Source organism: Mustela lutreola, chromosome 13 (genome assembly GCF_030435805.1).
Source record: "Mustela lutreola isolate mMusLut2 chromosome 13, mMusLut2.pri, whole genome shotgun sequence".
In the NCBI taxonomy this organism is placed as follows: domain Eukaryota; kingdom Metazoa; phylum Chordata; class Mammalia; order Carnivora; family Mustelidae; genus Mustela; species Mustela lutreola.
The window spans coordinates 62,335,876-62,351,718 of NC_081302.1; the positions used below are offsets into that span (position 1 = coordinate 62,335,876).

The 15,843-nt window shown below is 41.2% G+C and overlaps 1 protein-coding gene across 4 annotated transcripts in view; it reads left to right on the forward strand.

Moving 5' to 3' along the window:
- Window positions 1–9,616: 9,616 nt before the first annotated feature.
- The window catches only part of RNASEH2B (ribonuclease H2 subunit B), a 63,344-nt gene continuing 57,117 nt past the window's right edge, over window positions 9,617–15,843 (forward strand). For 2 of the 4 annotated variants that reach the window (XM_059143954.1, XM_059143955.1), the window contains exon 1: window positions 9,617–10,013. In XM_059143954.1, coding sequence (XP_058999937.1) covers window positions 9,962–10,013 — 52 coding nt within the window. In that variant the 5' untranslated portion in view covers window positions 9,617–9,961. The remainder of the gene's footprint in view (window positions 10,014–15,843) is intronic. The other 2 variants (XM_059143953.1, XM_059143951.1) reach the window with 2 other exon arrangements.

The following is a 15,843-nucleotide window of genomic DNA, read 5'->3' on the forward strand; positions in this document are numbered from 1 at the left end:
CTTCAGCTTGGGTCATGATCCCAGGGTCCTGGGATAGAGCCCCGCATCAGGCTCTCTGCTCAGCGGGAAGCCTGCTTCCTCCTCTCTCTCTGCCTACTTGGGATCTCTGTCTCTCTGTCAAAAAATAAATAAAATCTTTAAAAGAAATTTTTTTTCAATTTTTTTAAAGATTTTTTTTTTTAATTTGACAGAGATCACAAGCTGGCAGAGAGGCAGGCAGGGAGAGAGGAGGAAGCAGGTTCCCCACCGGGCAGAGAGCCCGACATGGGACTCCATCCCAGGACCCTGAGATCAGGACCTGAGCTGAAGGCAGAGGCTTTAACCCACTGAGCCACCCAGGCGCCCCTAAAAAAAAATTTTTTTTAAAATAAAAATACCATATGATTCAGTAATTCCACTACTGGATATCTACCCAAAGAAAACAACACTAATTTGCAAGGGTATATGCACCCCTGTGTTTATTACAACATCATTTACAATAACTAAGATATGGTGGCACCCAAGTGTCCACTGATAGACGAATGGATAAAGAAGAAGAGGTGTGCGTGTGTATGTATACAAAATGGAATATTACTCAGCCATAAGAAAATAAAATCCTGTTATTTGTGACAACATGAATGGCTCTAGATGGCATTATGCTTAGTGAAATAAGTCAGACAGAGAAAGACAAATATCATATGATTTCATTTATATGTAGAATCTGATAAACAAAACAAATGAACAAACAAAAAACAGACTCTTAAATACACAGGAGAAACTGGTGGTTGCCTGAGAGGAAGTGGCTGGGCGATGTATGAAATAGGTGAAGGGGATTAAGAGTTACAGACTTCTGGACACCCAGGATCAAAACTCCCCTCCCCCATTGGTCTCCCTGCTCAGCAGGAAGCCTGCTTCTCTTTTTCCCACTCCCCCTGCTGTGTTCCCATTCTCTCTCTCTCTGTATGCAATAAATAAATAAAACCTTAAAAAAAAAAGTTACAAACTTCCACTTGTAAAGTAAATAAGTCACAAATAGACTTTAACCTATCCTGTGGCAAATCTAAGAACTTTTTGCAGGGGAAAAAAATATTTAAATCTATTATCTCATTGAAAACAAATTTTGTATTTTAAAAGAGCAATTTAACAGGCCAGAAAAGTACCAGTGCTTATATGTTCATAAAACAAGCTGCTCTTAAACAAATTGAGAAACTGTCAAAACATTTTGAGATGCAGTTCTAAAATTTGTATTATCTAAGATAGATGATAGATAGATAGACAGACTAAAGATTGGTCTGGAGATAATGAACAAATATCTATTTGCAAATTTACTAATTAGGGTTATGTCTGTGCTTTTTTGGAAACATTAAACATTTGTTTATTTGAAGAAAAATCTCTTTAGCCAACTACCATAAATATTGGCTGCCTGTCAGAAATGATGTACCCAAATCTTACATGTTTTACATTTCCTAATAGCGATCCAGCCCACACAGTATTTTTATATAATGACAGCTGTCATGAAAGCAGAAAATCTTATAAATACATTGGATTTTGATTAATGAGCTAATGGTGGTGATTCCATGTTTAAAGTCATTAGGCCCTGTGTGGTGTTTAGCCAAAGCAGGATCAGAGTCAATGATGATTACATCATCCCCGTGTTAGAGTGGAGCCAAAATGATCACATTACTGATAGCAATGCTCTTGCAACTGCAGACAAGTATTGCCTATAAGTCTTGGTTTGTGAAAACCTGTATTTGTGTGTGTCTTTTGTATGAATGCTGGGTCATGCTATAAAATGTATTTCTTCCTGTGGATTACAGGAAAATATTCTGAACAACACCAGCCTTCTTTCAGATTTATAGCTGCAAGGGCCCTCAGTTGTTCTACAATTTTCCCTTGGCCACCTGTTGATCAAAGTCCTTTTCTGATGCATTTCTGCACCCTCTAAGCCCTCGCTAGTCAACCCTCTGAGGGGTCCGATTCGTCCCCCTTCAGTGGTGTGCAAGATCCTTTCTCTAACCTCACCTCCTACTACCTCTTCCCCTGCTTACTCCACTTAAGGTACAGTCTCTTCTGCTATAGAATGTGCCATGAGAGCTGAAGCATGGGCCTTTGCATTAGCTGTTCCCTGTGCCTGGAACACCCTTCCTTCCCATGGATATGTACCTGCCTAATTGCCTTTCTTCCTTCAAGTCTTTACTCAAATGTTACCTTCTCAATGAGACCCGCTCTGAGTTCTTGATTTACAATTGCAACCCTTCTCATACTCACAACCCCCCTTTCCCACTGCATTTCCTTTCTCCATAGAGCTAGCCCATCTCAGTTGTACTATAGAATTTACTTGTTATGTGTATTACTTGTCTGTCTCCCTCTACTCAACGTAAACTCCAGAAAGGCGGGTATTTCTGTCTGTTTTATTAACTGATACAGCCCACACAGGACAGTGTCTGGCATAGAGTAGGTGTCCATAAATCCTGTAGATTAATTTAGATGGGGCCCACATCAAGAGGGAGAGAGACCAAGCCTCAAATTCAAAATTACCAAGAGATTGTTATTGCATTCATAGGTTATTTTCTGCCTTTTATCAGAAGCTTCTAACTTTTTTTTTTTTTTTTTTTAGAAAGCAGGCACTCTAACTTAACATTTTCTCCTTATAAGGCCCAATCCTCATCTGGCTTGACAAGCCATTAGACCAAGGGCCTTTGACTAACTTCTAGGAATGCAACCCCAAGGAGTGTAGCACAAGTTAAGAAGTGAGCCTCTGGTTACAATTTGTAGATATAATAGAGCTAATCTAGGTAGAATTATCAAAACCTGTACCTCTGCTGAGCTCGCCTATTTTTCCAATGTGGAAAATGAAGTCGTAAAGGAGGTCAGAAAATAAATTGCAGGATCACTTGGTTTACAACATAAAACTTCAGGAGAAAAGTAACAGGATCAGTTTGATGGGCCCTGAAATTTTATTTTTGGAGCCTCCCAGGTTAGGGAATGAAAGTCCTGGGGGGAATTAGCTCTGCCACCCAGGCAGGAGGGTTAGGTCTTTGGTACAGTTCATTTGTTTCTCACTTCAAACTTTCCAACATAGAAGCAGGGACTTCTCTTCCTGGCACGTAAGGAAATCAACAATGTCTTTCTGTACTTATTAAAAAAAAAAGGGTACTTGGATCTAGTTTGTGTTATGAGGATCATATATGAAGTAGTGTAAGTTTTTTAAAAGCTAGAGGACTGTGAAATAAATAATTTGGAGAAGAAACCATAGAAATATCACTTTTAGGTTGTACATAATTGCACTAGGGATGCCATTTATGAGATGACTCACAGAATATATATTTGATGTTAGAAATCACAAAAGCGAGGGACTGTAAATAGATTGACATCATATAAATAGCACAAAACACAAAACAAAATATAACAAAAAGCTTCACAAAAGGGATGACTAAAAATGTGGCCACTTCTTTTAATCATGATCTTAAACTGTGCCTCTTTATTTAGCATACTGTTACAATTCTGTGAGAAGCTGAAAGCATTATCATTTTTTTTTCTTTTGTCCCCAAACTTACACTTCCTTCATCCCAATCTGTACTGATCTTTGAACAATTTAAACATGAACTCAGCTGTAAAGCTTTCTTCTGTCTCGGTGTTTATCTCTGAAACTGGAAGCACTGCACCATACCTTGCTCATACTTTTTTTTAAAAAAAGATTTTATTTATTTATTTGAGTGAGGGAGAGAGAAGGGGCAGAGGAAGAGGGAGAAGGAAAAGCACACTGTGCCCACTGCACAGGGAGCCCAGTTCAGGCTCAGGCTCCATTTCAGGACCCTGAGTCACCCAGGCACCCCCTTGTTCGTACTTCTTAATATTGTTTTTATTTTAAGCTACATTTTAAATAAATAGAAACATGTCTGGATGGTTCCCATCTACAAGAAAGATGACAAAATCTGTTTCATTATAAGCTTGTCACATTTTAGTCAATTTAGTCACAGTTTAGTCAATACTGCCAAAGCCATGGAATAAAAAACTGCAGTCTTTAAGTTTAGGGAAATTCTTTCACAATTGAAGTCAATGTTAATTTTTTTTCAAATCTCTTTGTTTTTTTTTGTTTTTTTGTTTTTTTTTTCCCCAACTGTAGAACAAAGGGTACTTATTTGGTTACACATTCTTTACCTCTGGGGGATGATCTTGATAAGAAATACATGGGATTCATTTGTTCTATCTAGAAGTTTTGATGTGGGTTTTTTTTTTAGTGCATTTAATATTTATGTTAAAAAATTAAAAAAGTATAAGCACTTTTAAAAGATAATTCTTTTATTAATTTCATTAAGTACTTAAAGAATTAGGGGTATTCATGAACTAACCACATTCATTTGTTCTGTCTAGACACTTTGATGAATTTTTTTTAAGAGCGCTTCATGTTTATGCTAAAAATAGAGAAATGATAATGTATGATACAATGTATAACATAATAAAAATTGTAACAGAGTTCAGCAGCCAAATTATTTATAGTTATCACTATAAAACTTGAAATTAAAGGGTTTAAAGGACTTTTAAAGGACAGTCCTTTTATTAGTTTCTAAAAGAATGAAGGATTTTTCATGGTCTTACAAAGAAGATTCTAAGATCTCAGAAAAGTTACATAGTCCATGTAAGTAGAAGAGTTACTGTAAAATTAAATGTCTGTACAGAATGCACAAGTTCCTTTTTAAATAATCAATATTACTAATTTTTGCTGTTGAGCAAAATGTTGGGTGGAAGTCACACTACCAGGAAAAACTGTTAGTCTTTTGCAATAATTAGCTATATTTCACAGTTGTGGGTCCTACTTTCAGATCGTTTGACAGAGTGAGTTAATAGAGTATCTCATTACTATTTGAAGAGTATTTTACTTGTAGACAGAAAACCACAGAAATGTTCTGCTTTGATGTTATCAGTGGATGTGTATCTTTAAGCCTCTTAATTGTGAGACCAGTGGTGAAAGGAAGCAGGACAAAAAGGGAACCAGAATATTATTGTTTAAACAGATAGGAGGGATTATGGAGTAAAGTGAAACTAGAAATTAATATTTCTATTATCAAATTGAAATATTAACTGAAATAATTAAAGAACAACTATGTTTAAATTTTAATTACCACTCCTTTTTTTTTCTTCTTAGTTGTGGCCATACTTTGTATAGGAGTATGTATTCTGCTTTTGAAAATAAATATTTTAATGAAAAGTAGCCAACATTTTAGCATCTCTCAATTAATTGACTTGCTAGGTAATTCATGGCTTAAAAACACATCTCAGAAGCACTTCACTGTAGAAAATATTAACGGCGTAGATAAAAGTAAATGAAGTGAATAACTAGGGCACCGAGTTATTAAAATTTTCTGAAGTGTATGGTGATTGTTCAGGCTTTCATGCAGCAAAAGATGTAATGGTCTGATTATCTGACTCATTTGCTCAATATCTCTACAGATATTTCAGAAGATATCTCTAGGGAGCTTGAGTTGCCTGAATTTTCTTGCTACCTTGATTTTATGTAAATACATGTAATGTTTATAACTGTACGCACACACACACACACACACAGACTGAAATGTATAAACATGGTGTCAGTAGGCTTCAGTCAAAAACTACGAGGAACACATGGATAGTTGAACAAATTCAGATTGTTATTTGCTGCAGGGAGGGTGAATTCATGCCATGGAAAATCATGAGTCTTACTAAGAGGGTGTTAGAAGGAAGGTTTAGAGGGGTTGGGCTTTGGTTGGGTGACTTGGCGGGGGAGTCAAAGGAAGCAAGAACTACTTCCAGACTGGGTGCTGTTGGAAAGTGGGGCAATTCATGATTGGATATCTCAGGGAACCTTATCTACAGGGAGGGGAAGCCGGAATGAGGAGAATGCCATAGTAGTAAAGAAGTAGCAGTCACTCATTCTGGCTAAGCCGGGAGGTGTGTGGCATTTTGTGGGTGCCACAATGACCCATTTTTGTCTGCGCTTTGCCAAAATCATGAGACAGCCTGGCTTTCTCTCACTTTATTCTGGTCTCAGGGCAGCCTTGTGTGAGGCTGGTATTCTGGGAAATTTTTTCTCTCTCCTGGTACAGTCACATGGTCTAGCTGTGAGCCCCAGGGCCAGCTTCTCGATGTCAGGAGTTGCTCTTCTTCCTTTCCTAACAGCTTCAGTCATTCTTATTCTAGAACCGGCAGATCTCACTAGTTTATGTGAGCCCCACTGCCTCTCTGCAACAAGCACAATCCAATTTTAGTTTGGGTAGGTTAAGAGAGTGAACATAAAGGAAATATTCTCTCTAGAAATGATGGCTCACTAGTACTCAGTGGCTCCCTTTCTAAACAATTGGCTCTTTTAAGAGCTGATCCTTTTCTCCTCCTCAGCTTATGCTTGCTGATGCCTTCTTTACTGTCAGTAGATGAATATTTGGCAATAAGGCAAACACGGCATCCAGAATATTGTTAATGGAGACATTATTTTACACTGTTAATCTACCAAGGTTACTTAACCATTCTCTAGTGAGCAATATTTAGATGATTTTAAACTGTTATTATAAATAGCAATGAACTAGATGTACACATAGCAACATGGGTGCTTCATATCAAGAGAAAAATAAAGTCAGAGACAGGACTAGATTCACAGCAACAATCCTTTCTTATGCTAAAAGTGATGATAAATGTGACTTTTCATTTGCATTTTGTTTTGAAAGAAGCATTCTCATAAGTTTTTAATAATCTCTGAGAGAGAGAAATCCTTTCTCTACCCTTAGAATTTTTTCTGCTTTGGTTATCACTAAGCATCGCTAAAATTCTGACTCTGAACTTATTTTTTTCCCCCACTTCATTTTTTTTTTTTTCTAACTAGAAAATGAACATCTCTGCTTCCGGCATGTAGAAGAGCTTCTGTGATTCTCCACACAGTTTTCTACTTGCTGTTTTTTATTCTTTGAGAAATAACCTACTTGTCTCTTTGCATGTTAGTGTAACTGGTATAAAAATTAATTTATGGAAAATTTTATGGTATACTCCATATAATCAGTTTGTTCTTATTTATCAAACGTAAGAATGCCACAAGCCACACTGGGCCATAACTGCCTATCTATCCACACATGTTTATTCAAAAGATCCATGCTAAGCTCATGCAGTGCTGGTAAGCTCTGCCCTAGGCTTGGACACTAGAGAAGGAGGGAGGGAAGGTGAAAAGCTGTTTCTGGGTTGGTATTCCTGCTCTGCCCTTGTTGGCTGGGCATTCTTGGGTGATTAGCTGATCTCTCTAAACTTTACTTTCTTCCTCCATAAACTGTGGGGATCACACTAATACTTCCCCTTTAGGCTGTTGGAGGATGAAAAGGGATCTTCTGAGTTAAGTGTTGAGCACAGTGTTGTCACAGTTACTGCTGAGAGAGAGCCACTGTTATTTTTTGAGGATAAAGTGGTGAGTTACTAAATACTGTCCCTCAAGAAACTAAAGTAGGATTGGACTCCACTACTTAGTAACATCCCTGGGAAGACTGGAGGCATCTCTCTCATTCTTAGAAAAGTGTGGGGCAGCAGAAGTGCTGTAGAGAAGGAATTGTCTAAGGCCTGGTTGAGGAGTAGAAGTTGGCTAAGTGGTGGAGGGTGAGAAAGAAGGTGAAGGAATGAGTTTAGCCCCTGGGCAGGGGCATCCCAGCATTGGGAACAGTGTCAAGCGCTATATGTGGCAAGGGCAGGTCCTCATGGCCACACTGTGGACAGGGAGGGGGGCAATGGGAGGTGTGGCTGGAGGGGCAAGTGCAGACCAGTGTTCCAAGGTTCCTACCTTGGACTTTATTTACCCTGAGGGCAACAGGAATCTGGAGTCAGTTTCCTATATCACCACTGGTAACCTTCTGAGAAGGTACTTAAATAATTTTTTTTTTAAGTGGATAAAGGAAATTTTTTAGAAATGTTTGTTGTAACACATTTAAAAAAAAGTTTTTGTCCCTGGACCTAAATGTCAGAGGATTAATTATACTCTCCAGTTCATAAGACATAGTGACAGTTGCCCATGTGTGCCCTAGCCCCTCTCTTATTTGATTTTTCTTGCCCCCTCATTCCTTATCTGTCCCTTATCCCATTCTCCTCCATTTTGAAGACCTTTCCTTATGTGTCTGATACATGCTCTTAAAGGTACATGTATCCTTATAAAAGATATAGTGGTGGTTTATGTGTGTTTTTAATTTATCTACTTGGTATTCTGCTGTGAATCTAGTCCTGTCTCTGACTTTATTTTTCTCTTGATATGAAGCACCCATGTTGCTATGTGTACATCTAGTTCATTGCTATTTATAATAACAGTTTAAAATCATCTAAATATTGCTCACTAGAGAATGGTTAAGTAACCTTGGTAGATTAACAGTGTAAAATAATGTCTCCATTAACAATATTCTGGATGCCGTGGAAAACCCATTTATACAACGTTAAGGGAGACAACGTTAAGGGAGACAAGCAGACAAAATTGTCTTTACTCTGTGAAACAACCACATAACAAATACATATTCATACAGCCAAGGGCTGGAAAGGATCAGAGAAGAATGAAAACAACTCTGCATGTCAGAGAGAGGGAACTGTGGGTAACGTTTCTTTCCTAGCTGTTAGTAATGATTACGGTGTGCCTAGGGATTTAGCTTACACACCCTAACTTTTCCCATGGTATAATATTGGGGGAGGCAAGAGATCAGAGCAATACTAATCTTCTGCCTGTTCCAGCGCTGGCATTGCGATGTCCCTCCTCAGCCAGAGAGGGGTGTTCTGCAGTCAATTTCAACTGCATTTGTCACCCCCCGTGGGAAATGGAATTGAAGTTAAAACCCCTTTCGGAAGACTGAGATCTAGTACTGCCAGATTTAACTATCTTCCAGAAAAGTGAAGTGCATTAAAAGTTACGTAATATTCTTCCAGTTGTACATAAATAAATAAATAAATAAATAAGACATGGACTTGTATGGTGTAAGGAAAATTTTTGGAAGAACAGAGGATGAACTGTTAACAGTAATTGTCCCCGGGGAGGGGGACTGGAAATGAAGGGGAGAGGGAGACCTATTTTTATTTAAAGCTATGAAGGAAGGATTTATTATCCTCTTTTTAAAGACCACGTACCAGGCACTGCTGTTTCAAACAAAATTTTATTTTTCAAAGTTTAAATCTCCAAATTTCATGATTTTTAAACATCACTTTTTTAAATGCAATTTTTAACTCGTTACCAAGAATCTTCCAAAGTAACAAATTCGTATTTTGAGCCTAACTTCTTTTTAGTGGTAAGGGCTAAGCCCAGTTTGAAGATTGCTTACATTGCGTTATGAATCACAAAACAAAATATTCTGACATTAAGTCCAACGCAGAACGCGACTGCTGAACAAGATACACTGACAAGAGCGACCTCAGGATTAGGATCGGATAGGGATCGCCCTCAACAGGGAACCTGCTGCAGGCTCTTCCTCCCCGCCGGGTGGGCGCGAATGCTCCAGCCCCTCCGGGGGTGTTGGTTCCTCTATCCTGGGGCTCCGCTCCCCGGGGACCCGGCTCTCACCCCGGGACTCTCTCCCCGCCGGCCGCGCCACCCCTCGGCGGGCCCAGGCGACCCCTCCCGCCGCCGCGTCCCAGGGCAGCCGCCCTGCGCGCCGCGTCACTCGGCGCCTTCGGCGAGCACCTACCACTGGCCGCGCCGCGGAGGGGAGAGGCCGCGACCCTTCCCCGGCCGGCGGGCGACGCGCCACCCCTCGGGGCGCCTCGGCCTGGCGCTAAATTTAAAAATTTAACCGGCGCAGCTGGCTGGCTCCGGAAACGAAAGTAATTTCGTCCCGCGGGCCGCCTCCCGGGCTCTGGCGGCGCCTCGGCGCGCCGCGCTCCCCCGAATAGACCCTTCTCCCGCCATTTTCCGCCGGCTCGTGGCAGGCCCCGCGCCCCGCGGGTGAGGCCTGCTGCCGCCGGGCCTGCAGGCGTCGGGCTCGCGCCCCCGGAGAAGGCGGCCGGCATGGACTGCGGGAACGGGGCTCGCGCCCGGCAACACGTGTTCCTGCTTCCAGGTAAACACGGCCGCCGGCGACGGCGGCGCGCCTCGCCCCGCCCGGCCTCTCGTTCGCCCCGCCCGGCCCGGCCCGAGAGCGCGGAGCGGCGGACGGGGATGGCGCACCGCCGGACTTCCACTTGGAGCGGCGCGGCACGCCTCCCGTCGGCCCTCGGCCCCCGAGGCCTGACGCGCGCTCCCCAGCGGGTTGCGCCTCCCTGCGTGGTGCGTAGTGGTGCCGCGCGCCCCTCGGACCCGGGTTCGGGACGGGATTCCTTCCCAGATTGTTGCTCCTCATCTTGGTCGCTCGTTACAGCTAGCTGCGGTTTTCACAACCCAAATGCGAAAGCGCAGAAACGGACCGAGCGTCTTGCTTCTGCTAGGGTGGGCCGCAGGAGGGGCCCAGGCCTACGCGCAGCGACATGGGCTCACGGTCTCTGGGCACGCAGTGGGGCCCTGGAGTGGCTGCTTTGGAGTGCAGTTAGCTGTCCCGCACTCTTGCACTGGGCAGCTGGTCCAACCTCTGGGTTCCCACTGGATCGGATCCTGCACTCTTTTATAGGGCCTGAGCCCTGGGCCAGGCCGTAAGCGGAGGGAAGGAGGCAGGAGGGAAGCCAGGTGGTGGTAGGGGCTAGGACAAAGGTGGTTCAAAGACATTCGTGTGGGTAGATCAGGACAGGAATGCTGGAGCCAAGCCTCTTCAGCCACCCCCTGGGTGATGAGGAACCATTCGGAGTCTGCAGGGGCTTAGGATAATGGATAGTCAGTCAGTTTCCAGACATGATGGATTCCAGTAAATGTCAGAATGAAAGGGGTTTGGGACTAGGGAGAGCAAGTTGGAGAAGTTTACTCCATTATAGTAGATACATTGCGATGATGGCATAACATTGGAAATAAGGAATTAATTTTAGATTTAGGTCAGTAAATGCATTATTTTTACAGCAGATAATACTCTGATGATGTGATAGTTACTCAGGAACCTAGACTTTTATGATGAATATTGAAAATTATTATGTGACAGTCTGCCAAGTATAATTTGTGCATGTGTGTGTTTAACTTTTTCTCCCTTTATAAAGAGGTATAAACTGTATACAAATTTAAGTGTGCATTTCAGTGAATACACCCCTGTATTTTCATCATGTATACATATGTATATACCCCTGTAATGATCCCCCAAGTCAAGATATGGAACTTTTCCAGCAAGCTCATGCCTGCTGTTAGCCTTAGTAGCCTTTATACTGACCTCTGTCACTAGAGATTTATTTTGCCTGTTTGGATAAGTGTGTACTCCTTTAGGTCTGGCTTCTTTTACTTAGCCTTATATCTCTAAAATTCATCCATATTGTGTCTAGCAGTGGTTTGGTTTTTCGGGTGGTTTTTGTTTTCATTGCTGTGTGTGTCTTATTGTATGAACTTCCATGTTTATTTCCTCTCTGGTGGGTGGGCATTTGGAATGTTTCCAGTTTGTAACTATTGTGAGTTATACTTTTAAGAACATGCTTTTATGAAGCTGTTGGTAGAAGGAGACACTCATTTCCCTCGGGGTGTATATACCCAGGAGTGGAATTGCTGCTTCTAGGTATCTGTGTGTTCAGCTTTAGCAGATGCTGCTAAACGGTTTTCCGAAGTGGTTGTACCGATTTATACTCCCACCAGCGGTGTATGAGAGTTCCCATTGGTCCACATCCTCACTGTAGATGTCTGTATATTAAAGCCATCAAAGGAAAATTCGGGGTTTTGGCAGAATCTAGCAAAGGCTTACCTGTAAACATGCCTTATGTTAGAAATATCCTCTTGCTTTTGTCACATCAATTCAGTAGGATATTAAGGGCAGGAACTCTAATCATTCTTGCAGAATGAAGGGCATTCTTATGATTCAGATACACACAAGGGCCCATGATACTTTGCGTTTCTTATTTTCTGTTTGATCTTTGTTCTTTTGATCAGTATTGACATTTTCATTCTTGAGGTGTGTTTGTAGCCTCACTGTATTAAATACAAAAACTTTCAAAAATAGTTAAATATTGATGCATCCCTGACAATCCTAGGTTTGATGTGTTGACTGCTGCACTGTGAGAATGTGAGTCAGCTTCCTGTTCCAAGCTGAGATGTCCTATGACCTTTGAGCTTACTGGAGTGGCTGAGCAGGCGGCTGGGGCCGGGTGTTATCAGGCAGGCAGGTTCTGAAACTCAACTTGTTTTCTGCTCCTGTCTTTCCAGCCGGCCTTTACTGCCACCTGCAGGCTTTGAGTGTACAAACATTGGTGTATTGATCATTCCTGCCAGGCAACAATGCTTCTCAAACTTGAGGGCCTGGGTCACTTGGTCAACTGGGCCCCACCCCCAGAGTATTTGATAATGTGGCTCAGGGAGGGGGCTCGGGAATGTGCATTTCAGACAAGTTCCCAGGTGATGCTGATGCTGTTGGTGTGTGGACACCACCAGGAAGCCCTGCACAGGGACAGCCCTTGGCAGTGGGCCAGGAGGCAGGATTGGTCAGCCTTAGGTTTAGCTCTCTTTGTGGGGGCCAGAATTAGTATCATCAGGGGTGCACATGGAAGCAGAGGCTGTGAGGCCTGTCTTCACAAATACACATTTGTTGTCATCATTGTTGTTTTCAGCAGATGAGAAATCAGCCCCAGTAAGTTGTACGATTGAGAGAAGGAGACTACATCTTGGGTGGAGTGAGGACCATAGCTATAGTGAAGCTGGGCCCTAAAGAAAGAAAACAAAAATTTGTATAAGAATTTTTCAAAAGCATTTGGTGGAAGCAGTTTGTATTCAGTTTTAGAACATTTCTGGGATCCGAAGAGCTTACTCTGTGTACTGGAACATAAGTGCATTAGCCAAGAGGCAAATAGAACTTCAGAGATTTATCCTTGAGACAAATGCACAGCCACTGGACTTTGGAATGATACTTCTTTCCCACCATTTAATTCCCGTTGTTTATCAAGTTGCCTACAATAACATTGTGTTATATGTTGAAGAATATATTAAAAAGCACTAGGGAGGCCTCTTATTTTCAATTTCTTTAGAGAAGTCGGATGTCCCAGAAAAACAAAAGCTGGAACTTTGAAGGGATACTTGTGAAGTAGTTCGACTTAGGGACTTGATTTTCATAGGCCAGGCGGACAGAACTGCCTCCCGTTTAAGCAAGGTAGGCATTTCTTGTAGTTTGGAATGGTCTTAAGTGTTTCTCCAAAATGGTCTGTGGATAGTACCCTATTTGCAGTTTTAGTTACTGTAAGAGACCATCAACATCTCTATTTTTTAGAATTTGGTGTAAGTTTCTATCCCTCTTTGCTGCCCCGAAGGTAAAATTTTTTAAGTCATATTTTTAAACATTTTTCTCTACTCCACGTTTTCTACACTGGTCAGTTCTGCTAAGTTGAAATCTGCCCTCACGTGAGAGGTGGGCTGGGAACAGGTCCACTGAGCCTAGTAGGATACAAGATTGTGTGGATTGCTGGCATGGCTGAACCTTGTCACTGCATCAGCTCCAAGGAGATGTCAAAACATTGGGAAACCCTAATGTTGTGTGAAGGATAAAAGGAAGGAACGAAATGATCTCAGGACCACTAAATTCATCTGGGTTAGCTTGGTCTGAAAGCATGTCTCAGTCAGCCCCCTGATTAAACAGCCCCTCAGATCAAAGTAGACCACATCACATCTTCAGCTGTAGGCAAATTTTGCAATGACGTTATTCTCCTTTATCTCAAAAAATACACATTGAAAAGTATTTTGAGGGAGAATCATATTTGTTATTTATTTCCCCACAGCATGAATAGTGCCTGCTTTTGTGAGGTTAGAGGATGGATTGCTTTTTGGGAAATAAGAATCACAGGTGGTCTGCCTCCCTTAGTAATCCCAGATGACTTAAGGAGCCTTTTATGAGCAAGAGCATATATTCACAAATAATAATATCAGATTTGTCTCTCCAAATAGAATACAAAAATAGATTTGAAAGCATTGTATGAAAGCAGGCCTTAGAACTATGTTCTAATTAAATGATTGGAAAAGAAATCAAATTGAAAAGGCAAAACTGATTTTCCTGTTTAATGGTAGAGACAATTTATATTAATGTTATTTCTGATTAGAGTCCTATAGCTTTTTTGTAAGCCCACAAGAAGCATCTCTTATTTGGAAAAAAGTAACAATTGAAAATATGTGGTAAAGGAAGAATTGCTATAGATCTAAATGACTGTTCAGTGACCCTAAAGACAGTACATATAACTGTATGTACAAGGCACAAGGTTAATCTCAGAAGGAAAATGTCAGTGGGTTTTTTTGTTCTTTGGCAGCATTGTTTGCGTGCGTGCATGTTTGTGTTTGGAAATCCAGCCTGTGAGCTGAAAGTTTCCTTACTTTCAGAAGAGCTTATTCACAGGGGAGGAAACTGTACTTAGCTTGGTGAGGGATGGGGAACAATTCAAACGCTGATTGTAGACAACCTCTGAGTAGTGAAGCTCAGCTTCTTGGAAGATGTGTCTTTTGCTGAGTAGTTTTCTGCAGGCCTTCTGCGGGGTGGGAGTCTCTAAACTCTCCCTCATGGAGCATGTGTAGTATTTCCCACACAAATCCTGAGGCTGGTTTTGTCTTTACAAAGTTGTTTTTGGTGGGAGCCCCACTGACCTTTCTCAGATGGTCATTAGATCTGCTCCCTTTGCTTGCGGAGCACATTCTGGAGGGGATGGGCTTAGTCAGTTGTCAGTTGGTGTGATTAAGCTGAGCCTGATGCTGTCCTGCTAGTAATTGTTCTAAAAGATTTAGGACACTTACAAGAACTTATAACTCTCATGTATTTATCCTCCAAGGCAGAAATAAATTTTCATAAAACAAGAGTAAGAAATATTTTATTTTTTTTTCATTTGAGTATAGTTGACACATGATGTTACCTTAGTTTCAGGTACACAACATAATAATTCAACAACTCTGTACCTTATGTCATGCTCACCACAACTGTAGCTACAATCTGTCATCATGCAAGGCTATTACAATGCCACTGACTCTGTACTTTCTAGCTGTACCTTTTATCCCCATGACTTACTCATACGTAACTGAAAGCCTGTATCTCCCTCTCCCCTTCATGCATTTTGCCCTTCTCCCCGCCTCCCCTCTTGTGGTGACCATCAGTTTGTTCTCTGTATTTATAGGTCTGTTTCTGCTTTTTGTTTATTTTGTTTTGTTTTTATATTCCACATATAAGTGAAACCATAGTATTTTTCTCTGACTTATTTCATTTAGTATAAAACACTGTAGGTCCATCCATAGCAAAATCTTTTTATGGCTGAGTAATATTCAGTTGTTTGTGTGTGTGTGTGTGTGTGTTGAGATACCAGCTTCCTCTTTATACATTCATCTACTGATAGACACTTGGATTCCATATCTTGGCTATTGTAAATAATGCTGCAATAAACATAGGGATAGTCATAACAATATTTTTCTAGATATGTCTCCTATGGTAAGGAAAACAAAAGCACATCAAAATAAAAAGCTTTTTTAAAAAATTTTGACTGCCTCAAAGAAAAAAGCTTCTGCATAATGAAGGAAACCCATCAAATAAAAAAGCAACCTACTGAATAGGAGAATATATTTATGAACATTATATCCAATAAAGGGTTAATTTCCAAAATATATAAAGAACTTATATAACTCAACATAAAATAAACCTCAAATAATTTGATCAAAAAATGGGCAGAAGACCTGAATAGACACTTTTCCAGAGAAGACATCCAGGTGGCCAAAAGATACATGAAAAGGTGCTCAACATTACTCATCATCAGAGAAATGCAAAGCAGAACCACCATGAGATATCCCCTTACCTTTTCAGAATGGCTACAATCAAAAAG